This window comes from Microtus oregoni, unplaced genomic scaffold (genome assembly GCF_018167655.1).
Source record: "Microtus oregoni isolate MIOR12 unplaced genomic scaffold, Mior012 000004F_ref0000308, whole genome shotgun sequence".
NCBI classification, from domain to species: Eukaryota; Metazoa; Chordata; class Mammalia; order Rodentia; family Cricetidae; genus Microtus; species Microtus oregoni.
This window is the reverse complement of record NW_024543063.1, coordinates 48,847,568-48,871,495: the sequence shown is the minus strand read 5'-3', so window position 1 is coordinate 48,871,495 and position 23,928 is coordinate 48,847,568. Positions and strand designations below refer to the sequence as shown.

The 23,928-nt window shown below is 48.3% G+C and overlaps 2 protein-coding genes across 2 annotated transcripts in view; one reads left to right on the top strand and one right to left on the bottom strand.

Moving 5' to 3' along the window:
- Positions 1-7,777: 7,777 nt before the first annotated feature.
- On the top strand, positions 7,778-15,156 carry Cmtm3 (CKLF like MARVEL transmembrane domain containing 3). Its single transcript, XM_041650640.1, has 5 exons — positions 7,778-8,066; positions 10,808-10,963; positions 11,763-11,858; positions 12,247-12,370; positions 13,726-15,156. Exons 1-5 carry the CDS (start codon positions 7,920-7,922, stop codon positions 13,761-13,763), a joined length of 561 nt encoding a protein of 186 aa, XP_041506574.1. The 5' UTR covers positions 7,778-7,919; the 3' UTR covers positions 13,764-15,156.
- Cmtm4 (CKLF like MARVEL transmembrane domain containing 4) overlaps positions 13,269-23,928 on the bottom strand; it is a 58,321-nt gene continuing 47,661 nt past the window's right edge. Inside the window, exon 4 of the mRNA XM_041650639.1 lies at positions 13,269-22,086. Within this exon, the coding sequence (XP_041506573.1) occupies positions 21,922-22,086 (165 nt within the window). The 3' untranslated portion in view covers positions 13,269-21,921. The remainder of the gene's footprint in view (positions 22,087-23,928) is intronic.

Genomic DNA, 23,928 nt, shown 5'->3' with positions numbered 1-23,928 from the left:
TGGCCTTGGACATCAGAAAAATTACAGGCACTCAAACGGCTGATACAGGAGCAGCTAAGTGCTCAACATATTAAAGAATCAACCAGTCCTTGGAATTCTCCTGTAGTTGTCATTAAAAAGAAATCTGGAAAATGGGAGAATGGTAACAGATATAAGAGCCATTAATCAGGTGATCCAGCCAATGGGAGCTTTACAGTCTGGAATCCCCTAATCTTCTTTATTACCTAATGGATGGTCTATTATAGTGATTGGTTTAGGAGACTGCTTTTTAATTATACCTTTGCAAGATAAGGATAGAGAAAAATGTGCCTTCATAGAGCCTACTTATAAGAAATCTCAACCTCTTAAAAGATACCAGTAGAAAATCTGTCCACAAGGAATGCTAAACAGCCCTACCTTGGGAAGTAGAAAAAGACAAGATCTCCTGAGTAAATTGGGAGCATGGGTGATGGAGGAAATAAAAAGAAACTGCTTGGTCCCCATTGGTTAGAAGATAGGTGGGAGGAGTAAACAGAACAGAACGCTGGGAGGAAGAGGAAGTGAGCTCAGACTCCACAGCTCTCCTCTCGGGAGCAGACACCTCAGAGAGATGCCATGCTCCCAGCTCCCAGGCAGACAGACGCGATTCAGCTCCAACCCAGGATGGACGTAGGCTAGAATCTTCCCGGTAAGCACACCTAGGGGCGCAACACAGATGATTAGAAATGGGCTAAATTAATATGTGAGAATTAGCCTAGAAGAGGCTAGATAGAAATGGGCCAAGCAGTGATTAAATGAATACAGTTTGTGTGTTGTTATTTCGGGGCATAAGCTAGCCATGTGGGCAGCCAGGGTGCTGGGGACGCAGCCCCGCCACCCTTATTACTACACATGGGGACCTTGGGAGAGAGCTGAAGGGGAGGGGAGAGGCAGGGAGCAGAGAAAAATGTAGAGCTCAATAAAAATCAATTAAAAAATGGAGAAAATAAAAACAGCCCTACCTTGTGACAATATTTTATAGAGCAGCCATTTGAAATAATTTCTAATTGGTTTCCTCAATCTAAAATTTACAGTTGCATGGATGATATCTTACTTGTTGATTCAGATGCAGATACCTTGGAGAAAAATGTTTGAAGAAGTAAATAAATATTTTCCATGTTGAGGATTACAAATTGCTCTTGAAAAAAAATAGAGGAGATTCTATTAATTACCTATGATATAAGAAAGATTTACAAAATATCCAATCACAGAAAGTACAAATCATTTCTGCCCACAGTAATGATGAAACTGGTCAACTATTTCATCAGAATTTCATAGGAAGCACAATGTTAATAGCAAAGTTTTGAAGATTCTCCCATCACTTAGCAAAAGCCAAGGAAATTATAAGGAAATATCCTACTTGTTCTCTTTATGACTGGCCATCATTTTGCTGGAGTTAAGAGAAGATGTCACAGCAGTTCACCATCATCTTGATTAGAGATGGCCACGTAAAATAAGTCTCACAGGAGACAACAGATCTACAGGACAATTTTGATTGAGGTAGATTTTTATATGATAATTCATGTCCTCCCCTAAAAACAAGGTTTATAAGAAAATAAGATTTGGGGCTGGAGAGATGGCTCAGAGGTTAAGAGCATTGCCTGCTCTTCCAAAGGTCCTGAGTTCAATTCCCAGCAGCCACATGGTGGCTCACAACCATCCGTAATGAGGTCTGGTGCCCTCTACTGGCCTGCAGGCATACACACAGACAGAATATTGTATACATAATAAATAAATAAATATTTAAAAAAAAAAGAAAATAAGATTTAAAATATTAAAGCTGCACCCCAATGCTTTTATACTCAAGAATGTACCTTGCCCTACCACTTAAACTTTGCAATTTAAAAGTCACCCAGGTGATGACGGTTTTAAAGACATAAAGGGATCATAGGAAACAGTTGAGGCTTGTGTGGGAGCCCACGCAGGACTCAGTTTCCACCTGGAGCCAACTCTGACTTAAAAGTCATGTGAGTTCAAGCTTGCCTGCTCTGCTTGCTCTAGCATCTCTGAGGGCTGTGAGAAAGCCCATAGGAAAGAGCATTTTACCCAGGAAAGAGAGCACATTATCTATGAAGATACAGGCGAGTGAATGCCAGCCGAAAGCACATCCAGATTAAAAAAAAGAAACTGCTTGCTGCTAGCAGAATTTACATGAGAGATATGAACCTTGTGGGGGCTGAGAAATGCAGGCCCATTTCCCACCTTATCTGCTGGTCAGAGAGTTTGGAGAATAACAAGGCTTAACCACACCTTCTAGCACAGGAGGTGGCAGCCTGGGCCTTTTTTGAAGTTACATAAACTCTGTGCTATCCTGACAGGTGGTCAGGATGTGCCGATGTATCTCTGCTCCTTTGACTGTAACTATGAGGTTACCTGGGGAGGAGGTGTTTTCTGCCCATGTGACCAAGCATTGACCAAGCGTACACGACCTGAGTCATCCCACTACCTAGGAACAGAAAGCTGATAATGGGAAGAATGTGCTCTCAAGTTAACGAAAGCCTTTGTTACCTTCTCCCCCAGTTTACATTTCTTATCAAAATTGTGGAAAAATAAACGTGGGGGATCTTGAGATCTGAATAATCCCAGAAACTCCCTCCCAATACTGTCCTAGGTTTTCAGACTTATTATTTTTATGCATCTTCATATTGTTCACGTATATTTCTTCAATTCCTATGCCTCTACCCTGTCAAGAAGTGGTTTTCGTTGACACAGAACCTGCTTGCACTTTCTCCCCAAAACAGTGCAGGGAGGCGATTAGCTGACTGTACTGCTCTTTGTCCTGCCTTCTGCCTCTAGTCTGTATAAAAGCAAGTCCTGAAATAAACTCTTGGCTGTTTGGCTGTTTTGACTTAACCAAACAGACTTCCCGAATCTATCCTGTGTTTTCTGCCTCAGTTTCTTTCATCTGACTTTTCCCTAACTTTAATGCCCTCCGATCCAGGTACCATGACTAATTTTGTAGGAGCAGGCTCCAACAGGTTTGCAAATGTACGGCAGCACTAGAGTCCCAAAGAGAGCCCAGTTACAAGGTTGGACCGTAACCGTTTTAGAAATTCCAGTGCCAGGTGATAGTGACTAGAAGCACCAGATACAGTGAAACGGAGCAGGCTGAGATCTAAAAGGTAGGCTATGGATATGCTGTCGAGGGTGGGGCCAAAGAGATACTTTATTTTTGATATTGCAGGAAGACATTTAAGAGATTTTAATTTTAAAAATATTTAAATTTATAAGGCTATGAGACATTCACGCTTATAAAATGTTTTATATTGTTAATATTTGGAATTAAAATAAAGGGTCACAGCCATCAGCACTAAATGCTAACCAGAAACTGGGATGTTCATTTCTTGTAATGCAGCTAGACAATGACCTAAACAGTCTGGCAAGCTATGAGACATTCACGCTTATAAAATGTTTTATATTGTTAATATTTGGAATTAAAATAAAGGGTCACAGCCATCAGCACTAAATGCTAACCAGAAACTGGGATGTTCATTTCTTGTAATGCAGCTAGACAATGACCTAAACAGTCTGGCAAAGGGCTTGAAACAGCTTCTCAGTCCACTGAGTCGCGATCCTTTGGGGGTTAAAAAACCTTTTTACAGGGATAGCCTAGGACCATCTGCATGTCAGATGTTTTCATTAAGATTCATAACAACGACAATACAACAGCAACGTGAACATTGTTGTGTGGGTGGAGGGTCACCACTGTAATGATCTCAGCCACATAAGGCTGATACTTCCAGGTTCTAGGGGTCGTGCAGGTGCAGACAAGGCATCAGGCAGAAGTGCCTAAAGGCCCCCTGGGATGTTAAAGGGCCCTGTGTGATCCACATATGACTCAGCTAAGCCCTTTGTGCACGAGTGGTTGCATCATCCCCCTATGACTCAGCTAAGCCCTTGTGGGCATTCATGAGCCCCATCATCTGTGTATGACGTAACCACGTCAAACCCCTGTGCGCATGCACTAGGCAGCTTTTAAAAGCTGGACGCACCATCTTCCTCTCTCTAAACACTGAGCTCCCAGGCCTGTGCATGCCCCTCTAATAAACTCCTAAGTAGATTTGATGCGTGTTCCGTGTTTCCTTCTTGCTTGCGCCAGGTAATTTCAACCACAACATGGGAAACTATATTAAAAGGTCAAAGCTGCTAACCTAATGTAGAATGTTAAGAAATACAAGTTAGCACATGCCTTTAATCTCAGCACTCGGGAGGCAAAGGCAGGTGGATCTCTGTGAGTTTGAGGCCAGCCTGGTCTACAAGAGCTAGTTCCAGGACAGGCACCAAAACTATAGAGAAACCCTGTCTCAGAAAAAAAAGAAAAGAAAAGAAATACAAGTTAATATCTATCCTTATAAATGGTCGTTTGTTAATTATAGCCATGCTAAATACTACTGATATAATTAATTACAGGGATAAAACTTTCTTAGTTCCCTGTATATTATTTCAAAAGTTAAGCTTAAAATAAGAAACAAGGTTATCTATTCAAATATACCTATGTAGCCCAAAAATACTTACTTCATAGATCTGCAGAATATGGCATTTAAAATGTTTATTAAAAGTTTATGATATCAGACAGAGACTCCCAGATCCTGGCAGTGACCTAAGGTCTCCAATGAAGATTATGGGGCACCATAATGTTCCCACCTAGATTTAATAACCCTGACTATTGGGCAAGATGTCCCAATGTAACATCTGCTGTCAGGACCTGGCCCAGACTGTAGACAAGCAACAAGACACTGGAGAATAGATGGAAACCCTTTTGCCTAGACAAAATGAGGTTGGTTTTACCCACGTTCCTCCACAGAAAAGACTCTCATCTTGTGGGCCTGGTGAAGACCACTATTCTGGTACTTCTGCCTCCAAAGCTATGGAGACCTGGGTATAGCAAACTGGGTATGGACTAGTCGCTGACATTATTAATAGATTAGAAAGCTGCTTGGTCTGTTCTCTGGTATAACTTATCTTTCTGGGATCTCTGATAGTATTGATGGCTACGCTCTTTGCTTTTGCATACTTTTGAGTCTGGGGTCTCGCCTCAGTGTGTCCTTGGACCCTTCCAGTGTGTGTGCAGGCGTTTGTGACTCCACACATGGAGGCCAGAAGGGGCTTCACGGGGTTCTCCTCTGTCACTCCCCACCTGTTCTTTGAGGCAGTCTTTCCCTGATGTAGGCGTATCAGTTTCTACCCGAGGCTGGAAGCCAAAAAGGCCTAGTGACCCTCCCATCTCTGCCCACCTCAGAGTTGGTGTCAAAAATACCAGGGGAAATGCTTGGCTTGTCACATGGGTACTGGAATTGGAACCCTAGTCATTATCAGTAGGGAACAGTAGTCACTGCTAACAGCTGAGGAAACTCTCCTGCTCCCACCCACCCCCTTTACAGTGTGCCGATTAACATTCTCCTCTGGTAAGTTACCTGTTCGCATCTCTGGGCCATTCCCTCATTATTGAGTTTCAATTGACAGCCACGGGTTTTTTTTCGCAGCACAAATCAGAAGTGGGTATCTCTCTCTTGGACCCCTCACTTGTCCTCCTTGGGTACTGTGAGTGAAAACTGGGCTACCAGGGTCTCATCCTTCCAAGTCCTGTCCCAGGCAGCCTCTGACCAATGTCCTCCTTTCTCTTTAGTGAACTTGGCTATCCTCTAACCCAGCCAGTAAGTCCCAGGATTCCTCTTTACTTTATTTAATTTTTGGATTGTGAGCCTAGCCTTTAACTACTGAGCCCTATTTTTATTTATTTTTATCTTAATGTGTGTTTTGTCTGCATGGTTGTGAGTGTACCATGCCATGAAGTATCCAGAGAGTCCAGAAGGAGGTGTCAGGCCACTCCTTGACCCAGAACTGTTACAGATGGTTGTATGCTACCGTGTGCGTGCTGGGAATCGAACTTTTGCAAGAGCAGCAAGTGCTCTTAACAGCTGAGCCATCTCTCCAACCCTGCCTTTCATCCTATTTAGGGCTACCTGGTACAACCTGCCCCCTACCCTAAGCAGCTGGGGCTTCCTCACATCCTAGGTTTCTTGTACCACTTCCGGATGTACAAGGGAATGTAGGGAAAGTTGTCCTTAAGACATCACAGTGCCTTACCATCAATGCGGAGAAAAGCTTCATCAGGTAAGACGGTAGTAATGGGAGATGGAAGGACAGCTCGTGTAATAATGTGCTTGGTGCATGAGGACCTCAGCTGGATCTGAGTTGAATCCCACATATAGTGGCCATACCATTTCTGGGAAGACAGAAACAAAACATCTGGAGCTCATTGGCCAGGTAAGTTTTGTGGAATTCCCATGCACTTGTAGTCCAATGAGGTTTTTGTCTCAAAAAATAAGAGACCCCTAGCAGCACCTAGACGCAAGAGTATGTTCACACACACACACACACACACACACACACACACACACGTCCGCATGTGCACACCCATGGTTAGAAGGGTCAGATGTCCAAAGGCCCTGTGGCGTCTGTTTGCATGAGGAAGCATCAATTTGTGTGAGGGGGCCGTGGGAGGAAGCAAGATTAGTGATTTAAGCACATCTGGCTGACAAGGAAGAAAGCAGAGGCCTCTTAAAGAGCCCCACAACAGTTCAGGGAGCCGGAGTGTGGGACTTTTGGGTGGCAAGAGAGCCTCGGTGATGGGCTAGTGGTGAGGGAGGACAAGGACAATTCCCAGATCTCTGGTTAGTCCAGCACAGGAAGAACCCAAGCCTCAGGCAGTTAACAAAAGAGGCCAGAAGGAGGACAGGCTGAGAATTGACGGGAGTGTGGCCAGGGAAATGACCGGGGAAACTCCGAGCTGAGAAGGAAGATGGGCTAGCCAAGGACCTGCAGGAGGGTGGCGGGGAAGTAGTGGGGAAACTCCGGTAGGGACACAGCAAGAGCTGACAGCTTGCTTAGAGCCGAGCCAGGAGAGGACCAGGTTCTTCAATCTGCCCTCGAGATGTCTAGGCTCCTGGAAGGTGTAAGGGCACCAAGTTAGTTCAAGCTTAGACAGAGAGCAGAGTCGCTAAGAAGGGACAGTTAGGTGGTCGGCACTTCGGTGCGCTCAGGGGAGACAATAAGTGGGTCTGGGTCCTGGAGACAAACAATACTAGAAAACTCCAGGCCAGTAGGCCGCACAGAGCACACCCGGCTGCTGGGGTCCGAGGGGACTGGGAGGATCTGGGTACAGAATCCAAGGGGGAGGGGCGGAGTGGGAGAGATGGGGAGGTGGGCCCTAGAAGGCAGTGTGGAAAGGGGTGGGAGAATGGGGCAGGAAATAGGCAGGGCAGGGTAAAGGAGGCGGGGGGGGGGGGGATGGGGAGGACGGGAATGTTGGGGGAGAGGTAGTAGGGAGGTGGAGATTGTGGGGCAGGGCCAGGGATAGGCGGAGAGGCAGTGTGGTTCAGGGGGTCAATGGATGGGGAAGTGGGCGCGGCAGAGTCGAAGGGGGAAATGAGAATGAAGGATGGGTGGGGGAGGATCCTAGGGCTAGTGAGAGGCGGAGGGTGGAAGTAGAAGGATGGAAGGCGGGGAGAGACAGACTGGGCTAAGTCTAAGGGGTAGTGGGGGTGCGGGTGGCGTTGGTTGGGGGCGGGATATGGGCCGGGTAGAGTCAGAAGGGCTGTAGGGGAGGCGGAGATGGGAAAGGGAGGATGGGGGAGGAGAGACGGGCAGGACAGTATCCCAGGGACATTGTGGGGGTGGTTGGAGAATGGAGGGCGGGAGGGTGGGCGGAGCAGGGTCCGAGGGGCAGTTGTGGGTGGGGATGGGGGAGAGGATTGAAGGTGCTGGAGGCGGGGCAGCCGAGGATGAGTCCCGGGGCCTAGTCTAACTCCACTTTTTCTCCTTCCGCACAGCGGGTTTCCGCTTCCCTCCAGGGCACTGGGTGAGGCAGTGAGGCCGAGGCTCGACGAGGTAGCGCCGCTATGTGGCCCCCGGACGCAGAGCCGGAGCCCGATCCGGAGTCCGCGGACCGCCCCCGAAGTGGCAGGACCGTGCCCGGGCTCCGCGCCCTGCTGCCTGCGCGCGCCTTCCTCTGCTCGCTCAAAGGCCGCCTCCTGCTGGCCGAGTCGGTGAGTGCGCGGGCTCCCCGGGTGCCCGAAGCCCGGTCCCTGCACCTCTAGCCCGGGTTTCTGCGCCTGCCGCCCAGGAGAGTCTCTCGAAGTTGGGCCACCGCCCCCAAACTTCCGACGGCTTCTCTGTAGCTGAGCGGGAGTCAAACTCAGGCGGGAGCCGTGGTTTGCCGGGCTTCTCCAGCCTACGGAGTTCTCGAAAGGGACCAGAAGACAAGGGTTCGGGGACCTGGTCCATGCGGGCGCCGCGGCCTGGCCGCCGTGTGACCTCGAGCTCCCCAGCTCGCTTAGAGCTCCTTCAAGCCTCGGTCTCCTGTTCTGCACACCCTCCCACCTCCCTGGTTGAGACCCGGCCACCCGTGGGGTGCAGATCCTGCGGAGTGGGTGAGACCGGGGCTGCGTAGAGAAGATGCAGACAGACTGCTGTCCCAGGGTGGCGAGTCAGCGGGGTGACTTCATTCCCTTCTTCCTCCCTCCCCAGCCACACTCCTTCCTCCTTCCCCCTTGTCCCCACCCGACGAGGGAGGTCTCCTTTGTCCTAACTACACTCCTGCATCAGCGCGTGTGGGGCGGGAACTGGCACGGGGCCTATGGGGATGTTAAGAGGGGCGGGAGGAAGGAGGAAACAGCCCATGGCGACAGCCATTTGTTGCTTAGATCCCTAGCAACTTGATATCTGATCTGTACCCACTTGAGGGGGGAGGGGCGGATGGGAGATGGGAGAACCAGAAAGTGCCTTTAACTGCGTCTAGGAAATTTGACAGGTGACTCAATCGAGGGTCCCTGAGAAAAGATGGGAGGGTTTCTGCCCTAGGACTATTCCCTTGTACCCCAGGACACATGGTGGCAGCATCAATCCCGAGGTCACCAGTAGACTCCAATACTTTGTTCCTAAGTGAGGTACCAGGCAGACCTAGAGCCCTCTCTTAGACTGGCCATCTCAGATCTCTGGAAGTCACGAGGCGAGGGTGGGGAGGGATTTGAATTACAGACCATTGAGGAGGCTTCTGTCCTACCCTACCTAGTACCCCTTCATGGATAAGGGGTGAGTGCCAGCCAGAACTCACAAGATATCCTTGACTTAGTCGGCCTAGGTGTCAGAAATCCAGGCCTAGGAATATAAGAAGGGAAAGGAGTGAGTTCAGAGGGTAGAGGGGAGCCGCTCCTAGTCCTTCCTCCTCTTGGTCCCAATGCAAGTCGGGAGTCGGATATGGGTAGGAAACTAGGGGAATTGGCCACCAAGAATTGGGGAATGAGAAAAGAGGACTCAAGTGTGTATGTGTTATGGTGGCGGGAGGGGAGGGTGTCACTGTCACCAGAATCAGACTCAATTGAGGGGGAGGATGAGAACAGAAAGAGGAGACATAAAAGCAGCCTTTTAGCAAATACAGTGGAAGCTGATGATGACTGGCCACCTCAAAAAAGTCTTTCTCTAAGCCTTAGTTTCCTGTTTGCCCCGGGGCAGTTCAGCTTCCTCCATGACATGTTCAGGGGAAGAGGCAAGAATGGGGTTCCAGAGACCATCAGTTCATTTGTCAGAAGCAGCCATGGTAGTTCGTTCTTATAGGACATCCGCGTTTCCCCCTTTGGCCCCTTAAACTAGTGAGCTGTGGACAGACTCAAAGCCGGCCATAGTGGTAGACATGCGCCAAGGCATGGAGGCCTTTAATGCCCTAAGTACAGATGTGATACCCTATTAACTGGGTGACATCAAGTCTGCTGCTTTAAGAGATAGGCCGTGGGTGGCACATGAGTGGCGGTGAGGAGCAGAGAAGTCTAGAAGTTTTAGACAGAACCAGCGAGAACTGGGCTTGAAACGCCTCAGCCCTAGCATCTTCATCTTGTTTCCCTGCCATGCACAAAGTCTGCAGGACTCACCAGTAACCTTGGCATCCCCCACCCCACAACCCTGTGGACCAGGCTTCTGTAGATCGGTGTAGCCAGCCCCACCTGAATGGTACAGCTGGGACCCACAATCAAGGCTGTCTCCAAAGGAGTTAGAATTTGTTGAGATAGGGTTTCATGTATCCCAAGCTGCCTAGAACTTTCTGTATGAAACTGAGGATGACTTTGAACCTCTGCTCTTCCTGCCTCCACATCCCAAAGTGCTAGTCACAGGCTTGTACCACCAAGCCTGGTCTATGCGGTGCCTAGGATCGAACCCAGAGCTTTGTGTGTAGTAGGCAAGAACTGTACCAGCTGAACTGCATTGCATTGCTAGCCTCGTGCATAGGTTTAAAAAAAAAAAAGATTTGCAGATGCACAAAAGTGTCAAAACATCCCTGCCTCCACCACGTGAACTGTACCGTGGTTAACACTGCTCTGCCTCCTTTATTCTGTGTCCCTCAACCCCCCTTGTGCTTTCATACATTCAAAATCAGTTGTAGACATCAGTGCATTCAGCTTCAAACACTTCGGCATGCACATCATCGTCCAGTGAGGTTAGGGTTTTCATGAAAAGTACACATCTTAGGTACCGGTAGGGGTGTGAGTTTTGAAAGCAGTAGCTTTTAGCTCTGGCTTGCCCCCTTGTGGACACAGCTGAGTTAGGTACGTTCCACTGCAGAGTCAGGAAAGAAGCTGAGCAGCCCAAGGTGGCCTGGGAGTGGGGGGGAGGCTAGAGCTTCAAGATGGGGTCCTAGCAGGGATTCAGCAAGGTATGGGGACTCAGGGTCCTGGCCTGGCCTGGGGGGTTGGGGGGGAGGTGGCAAGAATGTTTGACTGTCCTTGCTCTTCCACAGGGACTCTCATTCATTACCTTCATCTGCTACGTGGTGTCCTCGGCATCTGCCTTCCTCACCGTACCTCTGCTGGAGTTCCTGTTGGCTGTTTACTTCCTCTTTGCTGATGCTATGCAGCTGAATGACAAGTGGCAGGGCCTGTGCTGGCCCATGATGGTAAGGATCCGGGGACCCAAGAGGAAGGGGTTGGCTGTCACCTGAAGAATCTGGGCCTCCACCCCCGCCCAACCAGCAGCACTGGGACAGCGGGACCTGATAAGTTGTAAGTCCCCCGCCCCCCTGCGTTGTTCTGTGAAGCTGGGCACCCAAAGAAGGCTCCTGACCACCAGGTGGAGCTGTTGCTCTGGTCTTGGAGAAGGAATGTGCCTCAGCCACAAGCATTCAAGCCATTTTCAGCAGGGTGGAGTCACTGAGGACTTGTGGGACTTCCTAGATTCTAGTCAGCTGGCACCTGCTCTTGTTTGATCACCCGAGGACCTTACAGTCCCAAGAGTGCCCTTTAATGGATAAAGTGGATCATAGAAAATGGGTCGCAAAGGTTCCCTTGAATTTATCCCCAACATCCATGTAACCACCTGGTGGCAGCTGCCCTCACTGTAGCCCCACCCTAAGGACTAAACAAAGACTAGGATCATAAACGGATCTCACTGTGGCAAGGTCAAGCCTCTTGGAAAGCTAGACTTTCTCCACTTCCCATTTGTGCCAAACTGCAGAGTCAGTGATAGCATAGTAAACAACCCATTTGCTACCCACAGAGCAGAGAAAACCCAGCAGGACCAAGAATGGGGCAATATAAGCTACTAGAAGCCTGCAGAACAAGACACATGAAGAATAGATTAGGGCCAGGGCATACAGGTGGAGCTAGGACAGGGACTCATGTCCTAGGGCTAGGGCTGATTGTGTTGGTTGCCCGTGCTGTGGCACCTTCAGTGTGGACATGTCTCTCTCTCCCCAGGACTTCCTGCGCTGTGTCACGGCTGCCCTCATCTACTTCGTCATCTCCATCACAGCTGTCGCCAAATACTCAGATGGAGCTTACAAAGCAGCTGGAGTGAGTGGCTGCCCTGCCCCCTAGTGGACTTACCCAGCAGCGCCCCTTCCCTGGCGCTCCAGGTCATCCCCCTTGGCACTGGCTTCTACAGTGGGACCCGGGCAGATCCTGCCCCTGCTTAGGCACTGGGTCCCTATGTGGGTCTCTGCCATGCCAGTCTAGTTAAAAGTTTAGTCTGTCCTGAGTTGAACGGCTGTGTCTACCAGGCTCACAGCCCATCTCCCCTATTTGCCATAACTCAGAAAGGCTGTGCCTGTCCATCCGTCCTGGTTGGAGCATTTCCTCATTGCTGCTTGCATATGCCCAGTCTCTTGGTCCATGAGCCCAGTCTTCATGATGCTTCCGTCCACCCTGTCCATATGCCATATGCCATGCGTGTATCCCACAGGTTTTTGGCTTTTTTGCCACAATTGTGTTTGCAATTGACTTCTACCTGATCTTTAATGAAGTGGCCAAATTCCTCAAGCAAGGAGACTCTGCAAATGAGACCACAGCCCAAGAGACAGCAGGAGGTGAGTGGCCACTCCGCATGGTTTCTGAGAATCCCCACTGATCCCTTTTAGGATGGCTGTAGGGCTCTGCCCTTCCTTGGGGACACCTGGTTAGTTTGAGGCTGAAGTAGGAAGTGTCTCTGAGACCAACACACTACGCCCTTTCCCCTTTCCCGCTTGGGAGCCCACAGTACCCAGGCAGACACAGGCACAGTGGGCTTGGTTTTTGTTGTTGTTTTTGAAATAGAACCTCACTCTGTTGTAACTCACTGGCTTAGAACCCATTTTGTAGCCCAGGCTGGTCTCAAACTCATAGCACCCCTTATCTGACTTGTTTGGATCTTTTTTTTTTCTCCAAAGAACATCAATCTGGGCCAGATACTTCTCTGGAGCAGGCCATCAGTACTGTGTGGCTAGACAGAGTTGATCTCAGGGCTGATCCTGGCTGTAGGATCTTCCCCATTGTACTAAATATCTGAAGTAGGACCTAGATGGCTAGGTTTAGAGGCTATCAGTATCCTGTTGGGATTCCTAGACACTGTCCCGCTGCTAAAAAGTGAATGTCATTGGAAACTCATTCCTGGTCTGTGGCAAACAGGTTAAATGCTCCTGGATGTTGCTTTCTAGCCTTTGGGACCTGCAGCAAATGCTGGCCAACCAGCTCCGGGATCGGAGCATAAATGTTCATGGAGACATGCATTTTGAATATTTGGTGTGGTTTTAATATAAGACAGGAGTTTTTGCTGCAAAAGTATTTATAATTGGTCTATATGTTAGCTATGACTATAACAAGCTTGTCTTACTTATACACTGGCTAATGGATGAGGGGTAAGAACCAGGGCTTGGAGAGGTGATGAGCATTAAAATACAGCCACCATTGCTAGGGTCAGGTACTAGTAAGGCATGAGATTCCAGAAGGTTCTACAGAATAATCTTTAATGGTATGATTCCAGGAGTCTTTAAAGTTATATTACTAATTGACTTTAACATGACAAAATGTTTTATATTCATCTCACAATATAAAATAAACAGCTAAACCCACAAAATACATTTACAAAACAACAACCAAAAAGCTTGTCCATTTTCTAGTGTATTTTAGTTCAGGAACAAGAAATTGTTGTCTTTGCCTTGTCCTGCTGAATGGGGGTGGAGAAAAGGGTGCAATTGTACAACTCTGACATCCTCAGGTGAGAAGGGACGTCCTGGGAAAGATGCATTTGGACTTTGGGCTGAAGAGAAGTGCCTGCCCTATCCCCTTGTAGCCCAAGGCCCAGCCTGTCACTATGGGAGAAGCTGGGCCCAGGGCTCCTGCTGGCAGTGCCCCCTCCTACCCACACTCCAGGGACTATTGCCAGCACTCTCTACTTTCCTTTCAGATCATTCCAACTCCAGCTCTGATTCCGACTCAGACTGAGAAGGCCTGTGTGTGCCTGCGCCTGGCGCCACTCAGGCCTGCCATCCATACCGTCCTGATGGGGCTACAGGAGCATGACAGTGGACACCCACGGGAGAGCAGACCGAGGAGCAGGTCTCCAAGATTATGGCCCCTGAGCCTCACACTCAAATTGGCTGTGCTGGCTTAGCACTGCTGAGCTGGCGCCTGAGGAGACTGAATATCCTGCCTTCTCCCGTTTCTGTCCTGAAGACCTGAGCCTTTGAACCTCGCTGCCCCATGGGAGCAGAGCAGACATCACATGGAGCCAGTCACTGCGGTTCAGGCAGCTGCGTGGGGAGTGGTCACAGCAGGCTGACCCACCCAGCCCCGGTGGGCTCTGCGTGGAGGCTCCTGTTCACGCCTGCACTTTGTTGAGAGGACTTTCAGGAATCTTTGTTCGAGAAGTTTCCCTCCTCACTGTAAAATGGGGAGAAACCCAACTAGCCAAGTCTTCCATTGTGGGTCTGAGACCTTTTCAGCAAAGAGCCCAAAGACCTGTCTGTCTACCAGGGCAGTGGCGGTGGGTGACAAAGTCACATGTGGCTGGGCGGGCCCAGTCAAGCCCTCTCCTGGGAGCCACCTGGACAGGCCTGCTGACATGGGCCTTCTCTGTGTTCACTTGGGGGTTGATGCTGTGTGTGTCTTTGATGTTTTCTAACTTTTTTTTATAACTTTTTTATTCAAAAGCAATGTAACAAATGGCATTTCTGTGGCCTGAGAGGCCCCATGAATGAGCCAGAGCTCCGGGCCCATGTCTTAAGCTGTTTGTAACCTTCTTCCTACCTTGCATGTAAATCCCCTCCCTAAAAGAATGCCACAATGGATTAAAAACAAAGTGCCTACCTGCTCAGAGTGTGCCCGACTGAGAAACGCACCCGCCGCCTGCAATAACTGCCCATTTCAATGGCCACGGTGGGTCCTGGTGGCCGCCAGCAGCGGTGCGGCAGTATTCATCTCTGCTGGGCAGCAGCATCTGACCACCACTGCCTTCTACTCAATCTTAGTCAAGGCAGTGAAGGGTGAGCAGGCAGCCTGGCTAGGATGGTGTGTCCTCCAACAACCAAAACCTGGGTCTTGAGCAGGGAGCTCAGAGCAGCTGCTATGAGGAACCCAGTCACCACTCAAGCCCAAGTACCCGGGGAGCGGCAAAGCCTTCTGCGCACCATCACTGGAAATGCACACTAAAACACGTGGACAGCCAGACGCAGAGCCAGGCTGTGCAATGCCCTGGAGCCTGGCAAACTGGTTACAGCCTGTTGACTGTGGCTCTGTCACCTCTACAGAGCAAATTTGTTTGCAGGAGTGAGGAGAAAGGAGAGACTAAAACATTTTATGTGTCCATTTATTAAACAAGAACTCCTTCATGACAATATTCATTAGTGATTAGTGTCGAAAATTATTTCCCTCTACATACAAAAATACAGATTTGAACACTATGAAAACAATCAAGACAAGTACCATGAAAAATTGGTCCTTCAAAGGAAAGTGGGGAGGCTGAGGGCAGTGTGAGGCTCTGTCAGCTGTCAGGGGCAATTAAGGGGAGCAAACGCCATGGGGCTCCCACATCACTTATTTCAAGCACAGGGTGAAACCCGAGAGTTGGGGGGCTCACCCACAGTGGCCATGTCCAATGGGTCAGGAGGCGAAGTTCAGTACTGCAAACAACACACATCAGTTTGTTCAACAGCCTTCACGTTGGAATGCCCACAGCCATGTCTATAAACCGCCAAAAAGACAAGCTTTAGCTGTGCATGGTGACACATTCCTGTACCACAGCGTTTACGACAAGGGGCAGGATGATCACTTACAAGTTAAAGGCCAGCCAAGACTACCTAGCAAGACCCTGTCTCAAAGAAAACCAGACTACAGAAACAAAATGTAGTAACTATGAACACTGTCCCCCAAAGTGCCACTAGTTAAATGAAGTGCCAGTGGCCCATCCTGGCAGGAAGCTGTCATTCAGCCACCTGATGACTTTTCCCCGCAGAACCACGTTTTGACTCTTCAAAAGGACAAAGACAAGGAGCTACAAGTTAATGTCTCAGAGAATCCGTACCTTTACTCAACAACGGCTGAGCTTTTCCTGACCAGACAATCCAAGGAGCAGGGCCAGGAAAGCAGAAAGTGGCTAAGCTGTGCCCTGGCTTTATCCAGCTTGTCACAGCAGGGGACCTACATTCAGGCCACCCACCAGGGCCTCCACAACCCTACCTGGAATCCAAGTGGGGTGAGTCCCAGAGCAAGGCTGAGATGCTGCTAGGAAGCAGTGGCCCTTGGCCAGAGAACAGCCTGAGACTGGCTAGGGTGGGAGGGAGGGCAAGGAGCCAAATGCAAGCTCTTTCTGTCAGACTCAGTGAGCAGGAAGGCAGGGCACAGACAAAACTTGAAAAAACGAGACCACTTTCCTCTTGCTGCAGGTGAGCAGCAGCTCTCCCAGTCTAACAAACGAATGATGTCAGATAGAATTACAGGGACACGACCTTTTTTAAAGAAAGGTCCTCTGACTCTCAGGCCTAATCAGCAAATGTGCAGTGTGGGGAGAACACAGTGCATGGGGCAGGAGTTGCTGGAGGTGTCTGACTTTGAAAACTGCATAGGAAGCTTAAGACGAAAATGGCCCAAATGTCAAGACCTAGGGTATTGTGGAAAGCAATATTGAAAGGACACAATCATGCTACAAAAATAGTGTTATCTGTTTTAACTAAATGTAACCCCCCCCCCCAAATCCATGATTGACAAGAGTGCTTATGTGACACATGGAAGGCACCAAAGGTGAAGTGATTATTTATCATAAAATTCACAAGGACAGAACTGCCTACTTAAAAAAATGCAGACTGTAATAACTAGCTCAGTGTTTCTGCCATGAGTCCCTAAAGTCCTTAAACTTCAACATACACAGACAGCTTCACTCCCTAGCATTCTTCCAGCTGGAACCATGTCAAACAAAATCAACTTATTAAAAAGCAATGCTTTTAGGCAAATGGGTCAATTTCATCATGATCTGAATGATTTTTCCAATGGTAATGACAGAGTTAGTAATGAAAGATGGGCCTGGGCCACAGCAAGCCCTTGCTCTTGCCCTCTCCAGCCTTGACCCAGCCAATTTAAGCCCAGAAGGGTTGTCCTCTTCACTGCCACAAGAAGAGTTGTGAAACTTGCTAAATCTGTAAGCAAAGCAGGGTTAGCGGAAGGAGGCGGCATCAGTCAGGCCTGGCCCTGCCTTAGGCTGGAGTGAACACAAGCCTCCTGCACTGTCCTCTCTCTTGGCCATTCCTTGGGTAGCTTTTCTGATTAAAGGGGGGGGGGGGGGAGGGGCGAGGTAATTTCTGCTGAGGTATTAGCAGCATCTCTCTTTTCAGAAACAATTATGAAAGAAAAACAAACAAACCTCTTGGCCATGCCCTACATCCCATTAACAAAGCTGAGTGAAGTGACTGCAGGCATGTTCTTACCATGATTAATAACGAAACAAGCCCCGCTAACCTGCCACAGTCCAAGTGACATTAACCCTTAACCAAAGGCTCACCGGAACTGGAAGTATCAGAATAGAAAGGCTGACAGGGTAAACTAATGACACAAATATACCGTTTGAGGGCCTACAATCTCAACTTGATTCCGGGCGAGTGGCTAGTGCTTTGAGCACAAGAGACTTGTGCCCCTCGGCCACACACCCTCTTTCCTCTTAGGTATTTTTTTTTTTTTGAATAGGAGAAACTGGAAAGAAAATAAAAATTCCCAAAGCCTGAGAACTTACATCCAAAGCTACACTGACTATCATGAAATCCAAGAGAACATTCCCTTTCAGAAGAAAATTCTAGATCTAACACAGATGGCATTTTCTTTCAGAGATAAAGGCTACATAAACATAGATAGGTCAAATATTTCAAATTACTTTCTCAACCAGACAGATCTGATTTCTTTTAAAGATGTCTGCTGAGAAGAAAAACAATAGATTAAGGAGGTGAGAGCTAACAAAGTCAAGAGAACAGGCCCGTTAGGTCTGTGTCCTGCCAGGAACGCACCTGAGGCAGCTATCGCCTGCTCAGACCCAGACTAGATGCCAGCACTGGGGCTGGCGGTCTCTAACATCCAGCTCTTGGCCTCAAGTCCACCGGGGAGCACAAGCCCTCACTCTTCTGAAGAGGAGGCATAAGGACGTGTTTCCAGTGCAGCAGGGGGTATGAACACATCAAGTGCCATCTATGCTGTCTCTGTTCCCGCTGCAGCCTCCTCCTCCCGCCAGGCCTGTGATGCAAACCTTGTGTCCACCAAACTCTCTGCCTAGCTGGCCCCTATGGGGTAGGTGTGATAAAATAGGAGAGAAACCCTGGAAACTTCACATGCTAGAAGCATTTTTTTTTTCCTGCTTGAGAACCAGTTAACAATTCTCTATCTAGGAAGCGTATACCCCATCCCTTCTGCTACCTGCTTAATGTCACTATTGCTATGCAGGTGACACCTTGAGAAAAAGGCAGTTAGGCAGGAGCACACAAACCATGAATTATTGTGTTCTGAACACAGATGGCAGAGAAGGAACCACCTACATGGTCATTAAATTAGACACAAGTCTCCATGCTCCAAAGACTGACTCACAGGGATTCTGACCTTCAGGCCACCTCATAGACAGGGAAGGGGCTTTCTTCACATAGCACAGTTTGTGTCACACACAGAACTAGTCGAGGCTCATTCAAGGCAAGCAAGAATTCACATACGTGCAGGGACAAGAGAGTTAGACCTTCATTTCTTCTAAGACTGCCTGGACCACTAGAAAAACCTTCAAAGAAGATAGAAGAAACTTGAAAAGAGAAAAAAAGTTTTCAGGTGAGCCACAAAACTCTCTCCAGAAGCACCCAGCACAGGTGGGAGCCAGGTGTACCAGGTCTGCCCATGGGTGTGAGCCTTCTAGTCACCTGTAAAAGGGCCCCAAGGTCAAGTGCTCACTGCACAAGGACCACGGCTGGTCCTTGCTGGCTTCCCTGTGGCCAGGCTCTACCCACTCCGGTGTTTTAGCACATTGCTAAGAAAGATATGGGCACTGGGTGTGGGCAGCTTTCTGCATTCTTGCTTTTTCTGTAGACAAAAGCAATCTGCCCTGCATGGCAATCACTTTAAGTGGAACTTCTCTGAAGAGAATCCATTCCATCACTGTGTTCACCCTTCCTAGGAGGCAGTAAGTACCTTGGGTTTCCTTGCTCTCCATTCATAAAGGAAAAGGGCTTACCCTCTGTGCCTTTTGCAGGAAGGGTAGAGAACAGTGGTGAATGCCACCCAGTCAACAGATACAGAGCCACACCTTCTCTGAGGATGTCAGTGTTTACATTCATCCAAAGTACCAAATGTGAGAGGGCTTGAACCGCACATCTCCATGGCCACACCAGATGCTCCCAACAACTGCATTTCCCTTCAAGTTTTGCTCCAACTGGGAAAGTCAGTCATCCCATAGGGAAACAAAATAAGCTAAGGTTGACTTAAAATGCCCAAAACCTAAGTGACTCTGGTCCGTAATAGACTTAATAAACACAAAAATATGCTTTTTTCAATTTGCAGAGATCATTTAAAAACCCAGATCTAGATTATTTTGTTTGCATAGAAGCATGACAAGAAAAAGACAGGCATCCTTGCATTCCCTGTAGGCAACCATATTCCCTTCATGGCTTCTCCTCACCACGTTGGCTGTACAGGAGTGGGGCTGTGCATCACGCTATTAGAACGTGTATAAACCACTTCTGGCTCTATGGGAGCTAGTTAAATAGTACAAGGAAATACATATACAAAAGCCACAGGGAAGCTTCATAACACAAAGGATATTAAATAGTTACTGGGATATAAATAATTACAAAGATAATTCTGACACCAAGATGCAACTAAGTCAAGTCTTTCAGGCCCTAAGACTGTAGCACTTTTATCGTATCTCAGTATTCACGGTCTCACTGGGCCTCGGGATTATGTCTTTCAGCTGACAATACTCTCAGAGGCCTCCTTTCAGCACATGATAAAATGGTTTTATTGAAGTGACTTGGGAAAATGAGCAGCAATCCAGTCTGAATGCTTCTTTCTTCCAGCTCACTTCAAAGGTGGCTTTTTCCTGAGGCCCAGTAACATGATAGAGCTCAGGGTGGTCCTTCCAAGGGGGGCCCATCTGATATAGGCCAAGTCTTTGTGACCCTATTTTAAAGGGAATTTGATTTTGATTGTGTAGACATACTCAACAAATTCAAAATAACCATGTAAAACAGATAAAAGTCCAGATGTCATCCACTCCCTCTGTATCACAACATGCAACAGGTTCAAAGTTGCAACAACACAAGGTATACTGACAGCCTCACGACATTCAAGGACAGAAATCTCTACCAGGAGCTGGGCAAGGGCCAGACCCAGGCCGCATTCTAGAGGAGAAGAGGAGCAGGGAGGGGAATTATCCCAGACTAGCTATCCTTTGAACATGTGACCCGGATACTGCCAACATGGAACCCCAGCAGCACTGAATTACACTGGATGCTGGCTTTCAGGAGTCAACCTCTAGTACCCCTCAACCCGGCCCCCAGCCAGATACAGCCTGACCCTACTTCCTGTGGACTCCGGAGCCCCGCAGTGGTATTCGACAATAGCTCCTCTTTGCTACTCAACCATACATCACTGCTCTTCCCTGAATGATGCAGAGCCATGCACACAGGGGCACCCACCTCCTCAGACTTTCCTCCCCCAGCCTTGCCACCCGCTTCTGGGTTATGAACTACAAAAGACACTGCTCAGGCTATGGACAGTCTCAGTAGGAGATGGTGGGGGCTCTCTGCTATTGCAATACCTTTCCAACAGCCATGTCTTCTCGGTGAGGCTACACACAAAATATTAGAGCTACAATAAGGTCTGTAAACATCAACAGTTCAGAGAGAGAACCTGACATGTTAAAACAATTTTCCAAAAAGATATAATTAGTCTCTAACAACAACAACAATTAACAACAACAACAAAATTACAGCATGATAGGGGCCTGCTCAACTCATTTACCACGAAAATAATCTTCAGTTTATCAAGAACCAATCCAAAAGCCTGATGTAACTAGAATTCCTAACATGTTGCAGGACTGGTGTTCATAATGAGGACCCAAAATGACAATAGTGCCTATGGCACATCTGTGGAAAGATGTGTCCTGGTGCAGATTCAAGTATTTTCAAATCCTAGATAAACTGACTCTGAATCACTTTAGAGCTTGTCTTGGATATTCAGAGAATTAGACATGTCCATACAATAGAAATGTGAATTTGAGTGTGCCACTTTTTAACACACATACATACACACACTCTGCCTGCCCCACATACACAAGCGTGATCCGTAGCCAGTGCCACTGCTGGTGGACGTACGGTTTCTTCTGCAGCTTTCACCTGAGAGGGTAAAGGTGCAGAAACTGCCGCAATTCAGCCTCAAGATGTGGAAGGTAGGCAGGGGACTGGCAGAGATGATGGCCTCCACCCCAGGAAGTGAGTATGGCCCACAGGAAGGTGATTCGTTTGAGGAGGAATCAAGTGCTCTCTCAGCAGGGTAGGAGACAAATGGTCACTGTTCTGTGAGTCAGTGGTCCCACAGGGCACTAGGTTTTCCTGTCCCTGTAACATAAAGACCTGGCAAGGAGGTTACAGGAGCACATCTATTCACCAAGCCCCTCAGTCCCACCCAAGCCACGCTGGCTGCCTAGGTGCCCTGGGCATGGAAGACAATGAGGTGGATCTAACCAGCCAGACTCCACACTCACTCCTAGCTCCCTAGGGGTTGTCCAAGAACCTCACTGCTGTTGCAGCCCTGTACCGCTATCTTCTCAAAGCCACCTCAGTTTAGACTGGTCACAGATACACAAAGCAGGGCGGCTCAGAGTCAGATGAGACTGTGTGTTCTGAGACAGACAGTTCAGCCCTGGAGCAGGCACTGAAGTCGGCTGCCCCCACAGGCACCCAATGCTGGAGGACCTGGGCTCTTCAGGCCACCACAGATCAGTCACTCTAGGCACCCTTTCCCAAAGTGAATTTTTACCAAACAGGACAAAATTCAACTGGACCACACAAAAATCTGGCGTGCTGAGAGAAAGAAAACTTGATTAGAAGAATGGGTGTGCGGGCAGCGGAGGGAGGACTCCTGGAGGGTCTCATGTGTCCAGGCGCTGGATCTCGGGGCGACTGTCCACATCTCTGGACTCAGTGCGAGCTCGGATGTAGTCATTAGTGCTCTGCTGGCGGAGGCTGATTCTCCGTTTCTGCACAGCCAGGAATGTGCCCACTGCATAGGCTGCTGTTGCCAAGAAGCCAAATATCTAAAATACACAATCACAGTTTACCCTTGTGCATGTGTCCTGAAGCTAAGGCTGAGTGTTGTCATAGGGACCCAAGCTGTGTGCGGCCCCTTCCAGTAATATCAGATCCCCAGCCCTACTCAGGTGTAGCTGTGATCTGGATGAAGTCACGTGACCCACGGAAAATCTAAGCTGGCATGAAGACATCGAAAAGGTCTTTTGAGTGTTTTAAATCTGTTTCTTTTCTTCCTTCTTTTTGTTTCTCTTTGTAGACCAGGTTGACTTCGAACTTAAAAGAAATCCACCTGCCTCAGCCTCCCATGATTAAAGGGATTAAAGGTGGTACCACTACTGCTTGACTACTTTTTGTTTGTTTGTTTTCAAGACAGAGTTTGTGTAGTTCTGGCTGTCCTGGAACTTGTTCTCTAGACCAGGCTGGCCTCAAAAGATCAGACTGCCTCAGTCTTCCGAGTACTGGGATTAAAGAAAGTATGTGCCAACACTACCGGGTTTATTTACTCTCTCTCTCTCTCTCTCTCTCTCTCTCTCTCTCTCTCTCTCTCTCTCTCTGGGAGCAGGGGAGGACAGGGGTATCATGCATTTGGAGGTCAAAGAATAACCTTGGGTGCCAACCCTCTCTTGTTTTGGATGAGGTTTCTTGTCTTGGGTCATGCTGGCCACCTAGATGACCTGGGCATGAAAGATAAGGAGGGTGAATCTAACCGGTCATACACAACACCCACCCATGGCTCTCTGGGGGCTGTCCAAGAACTGCACTGGCTGATCCATCCCTGTACCTCTCTACCTTGGGACACGTAGTTTCCTTCTCAATGCTAGCTGACCCCATGAGATTCTGCCCTAGGACCGCTGGTATTATGGGTGTACCTGTTACCACATCCAGCTTTACATGGGTTCTGGTAGCTGAAACTCAGGGTCTCATGCCTACATGGCAAGCACTTTGCCAACTAAGCCAGCCCTCCAGCCCATTATCTTTTTAAAATATTTATTAATATTGTTATTACTATATTATTTTGAGGGTCTCACTATGAGGCCCTGGCTGATCTAGAACTTTCCATGTGAAATTTAAGGAAATCATCCTGAGTGTTGGGATTAGAGGTGTGCACCACCACACCCGGCCTTGAACTACTTTTATTTTTAAATCACAGAAGTACCTCTTTTACTGCATGCAATTCATGATCACTGGACCCACAAGTAAAAATATAATAAAGACCAGATATAATATAGAAAGAATTGCGTCTCACAAGAGAACTCGACAGGAAGCCATCAGGCCCATGCTCTGTATCACCACGCCCTCCTCCTGCCTCTCACCTGGGCAGCCCAGGCAGATGAAGTAGGATTTTAACCTCTTAGTCTAGCTTGATGGATCTCCTGACGTGTTGGAAGAACAATCAGCTTCATATTTTATTGCTTCATGCTTATTCCTGGTGGTAATGGCGCACACCTTTAATCCTAGCACTCGTGAAGAGAGGCAAGAGGATCTCTGTGAGTTTGAGGCCAGCCTCTGGTCTACAAAACAAGTTCTAGGACAGGATCTAAAGCTACACAGAGAAACCATCTCGAAAAATAAAAAAATAAAATGCTTATTACATGCATTTATGCATTATTTTGTTCGTTGGGGTGGGAGGTGTACCACGGCACATAGGTGGTTATAAGAGGACAATTTGGACTTGGGGATGGGATTTAGTCATCAGGCCTGGCAGCAAGTGCCTTTTACCCACTGCACCACCATCTTGCTGGCCCAATTTCCTACCCACCCTCACCCATCACAAGTGATACATGTTCTTTATAAACCAACAGCAAGCCAGAACAGAGCATGGAGAGTGAACCCTTCCTGCTATCTGA

Excerpts from the sequence above, each read along its gene's own strand:
- Cmtm3 (XM_041650640.1), top strand. The coding sequence starts at position 7,920 with ATGTGGCCCCCGGACGCAGAGCCGGAGCCCGATCCGGAGTCCGCGGAC. Across the intron at positions 8,067-10,807 it reads GCCTCCTGCTGGCCGAGTCG|GGACTCTCATTCATTACCTT; the intron begins GTGAGTGCGCGG and ends GCTCTTCCACAG. Across the intron at positions 11,859-12,246 it reads GAGCTTACAAAGCAGCTGGA|GTTTTTGGCTTTTTTGCCAC; the intron begins GTGAGTGGCTGC and ends TGTATCCCACAG.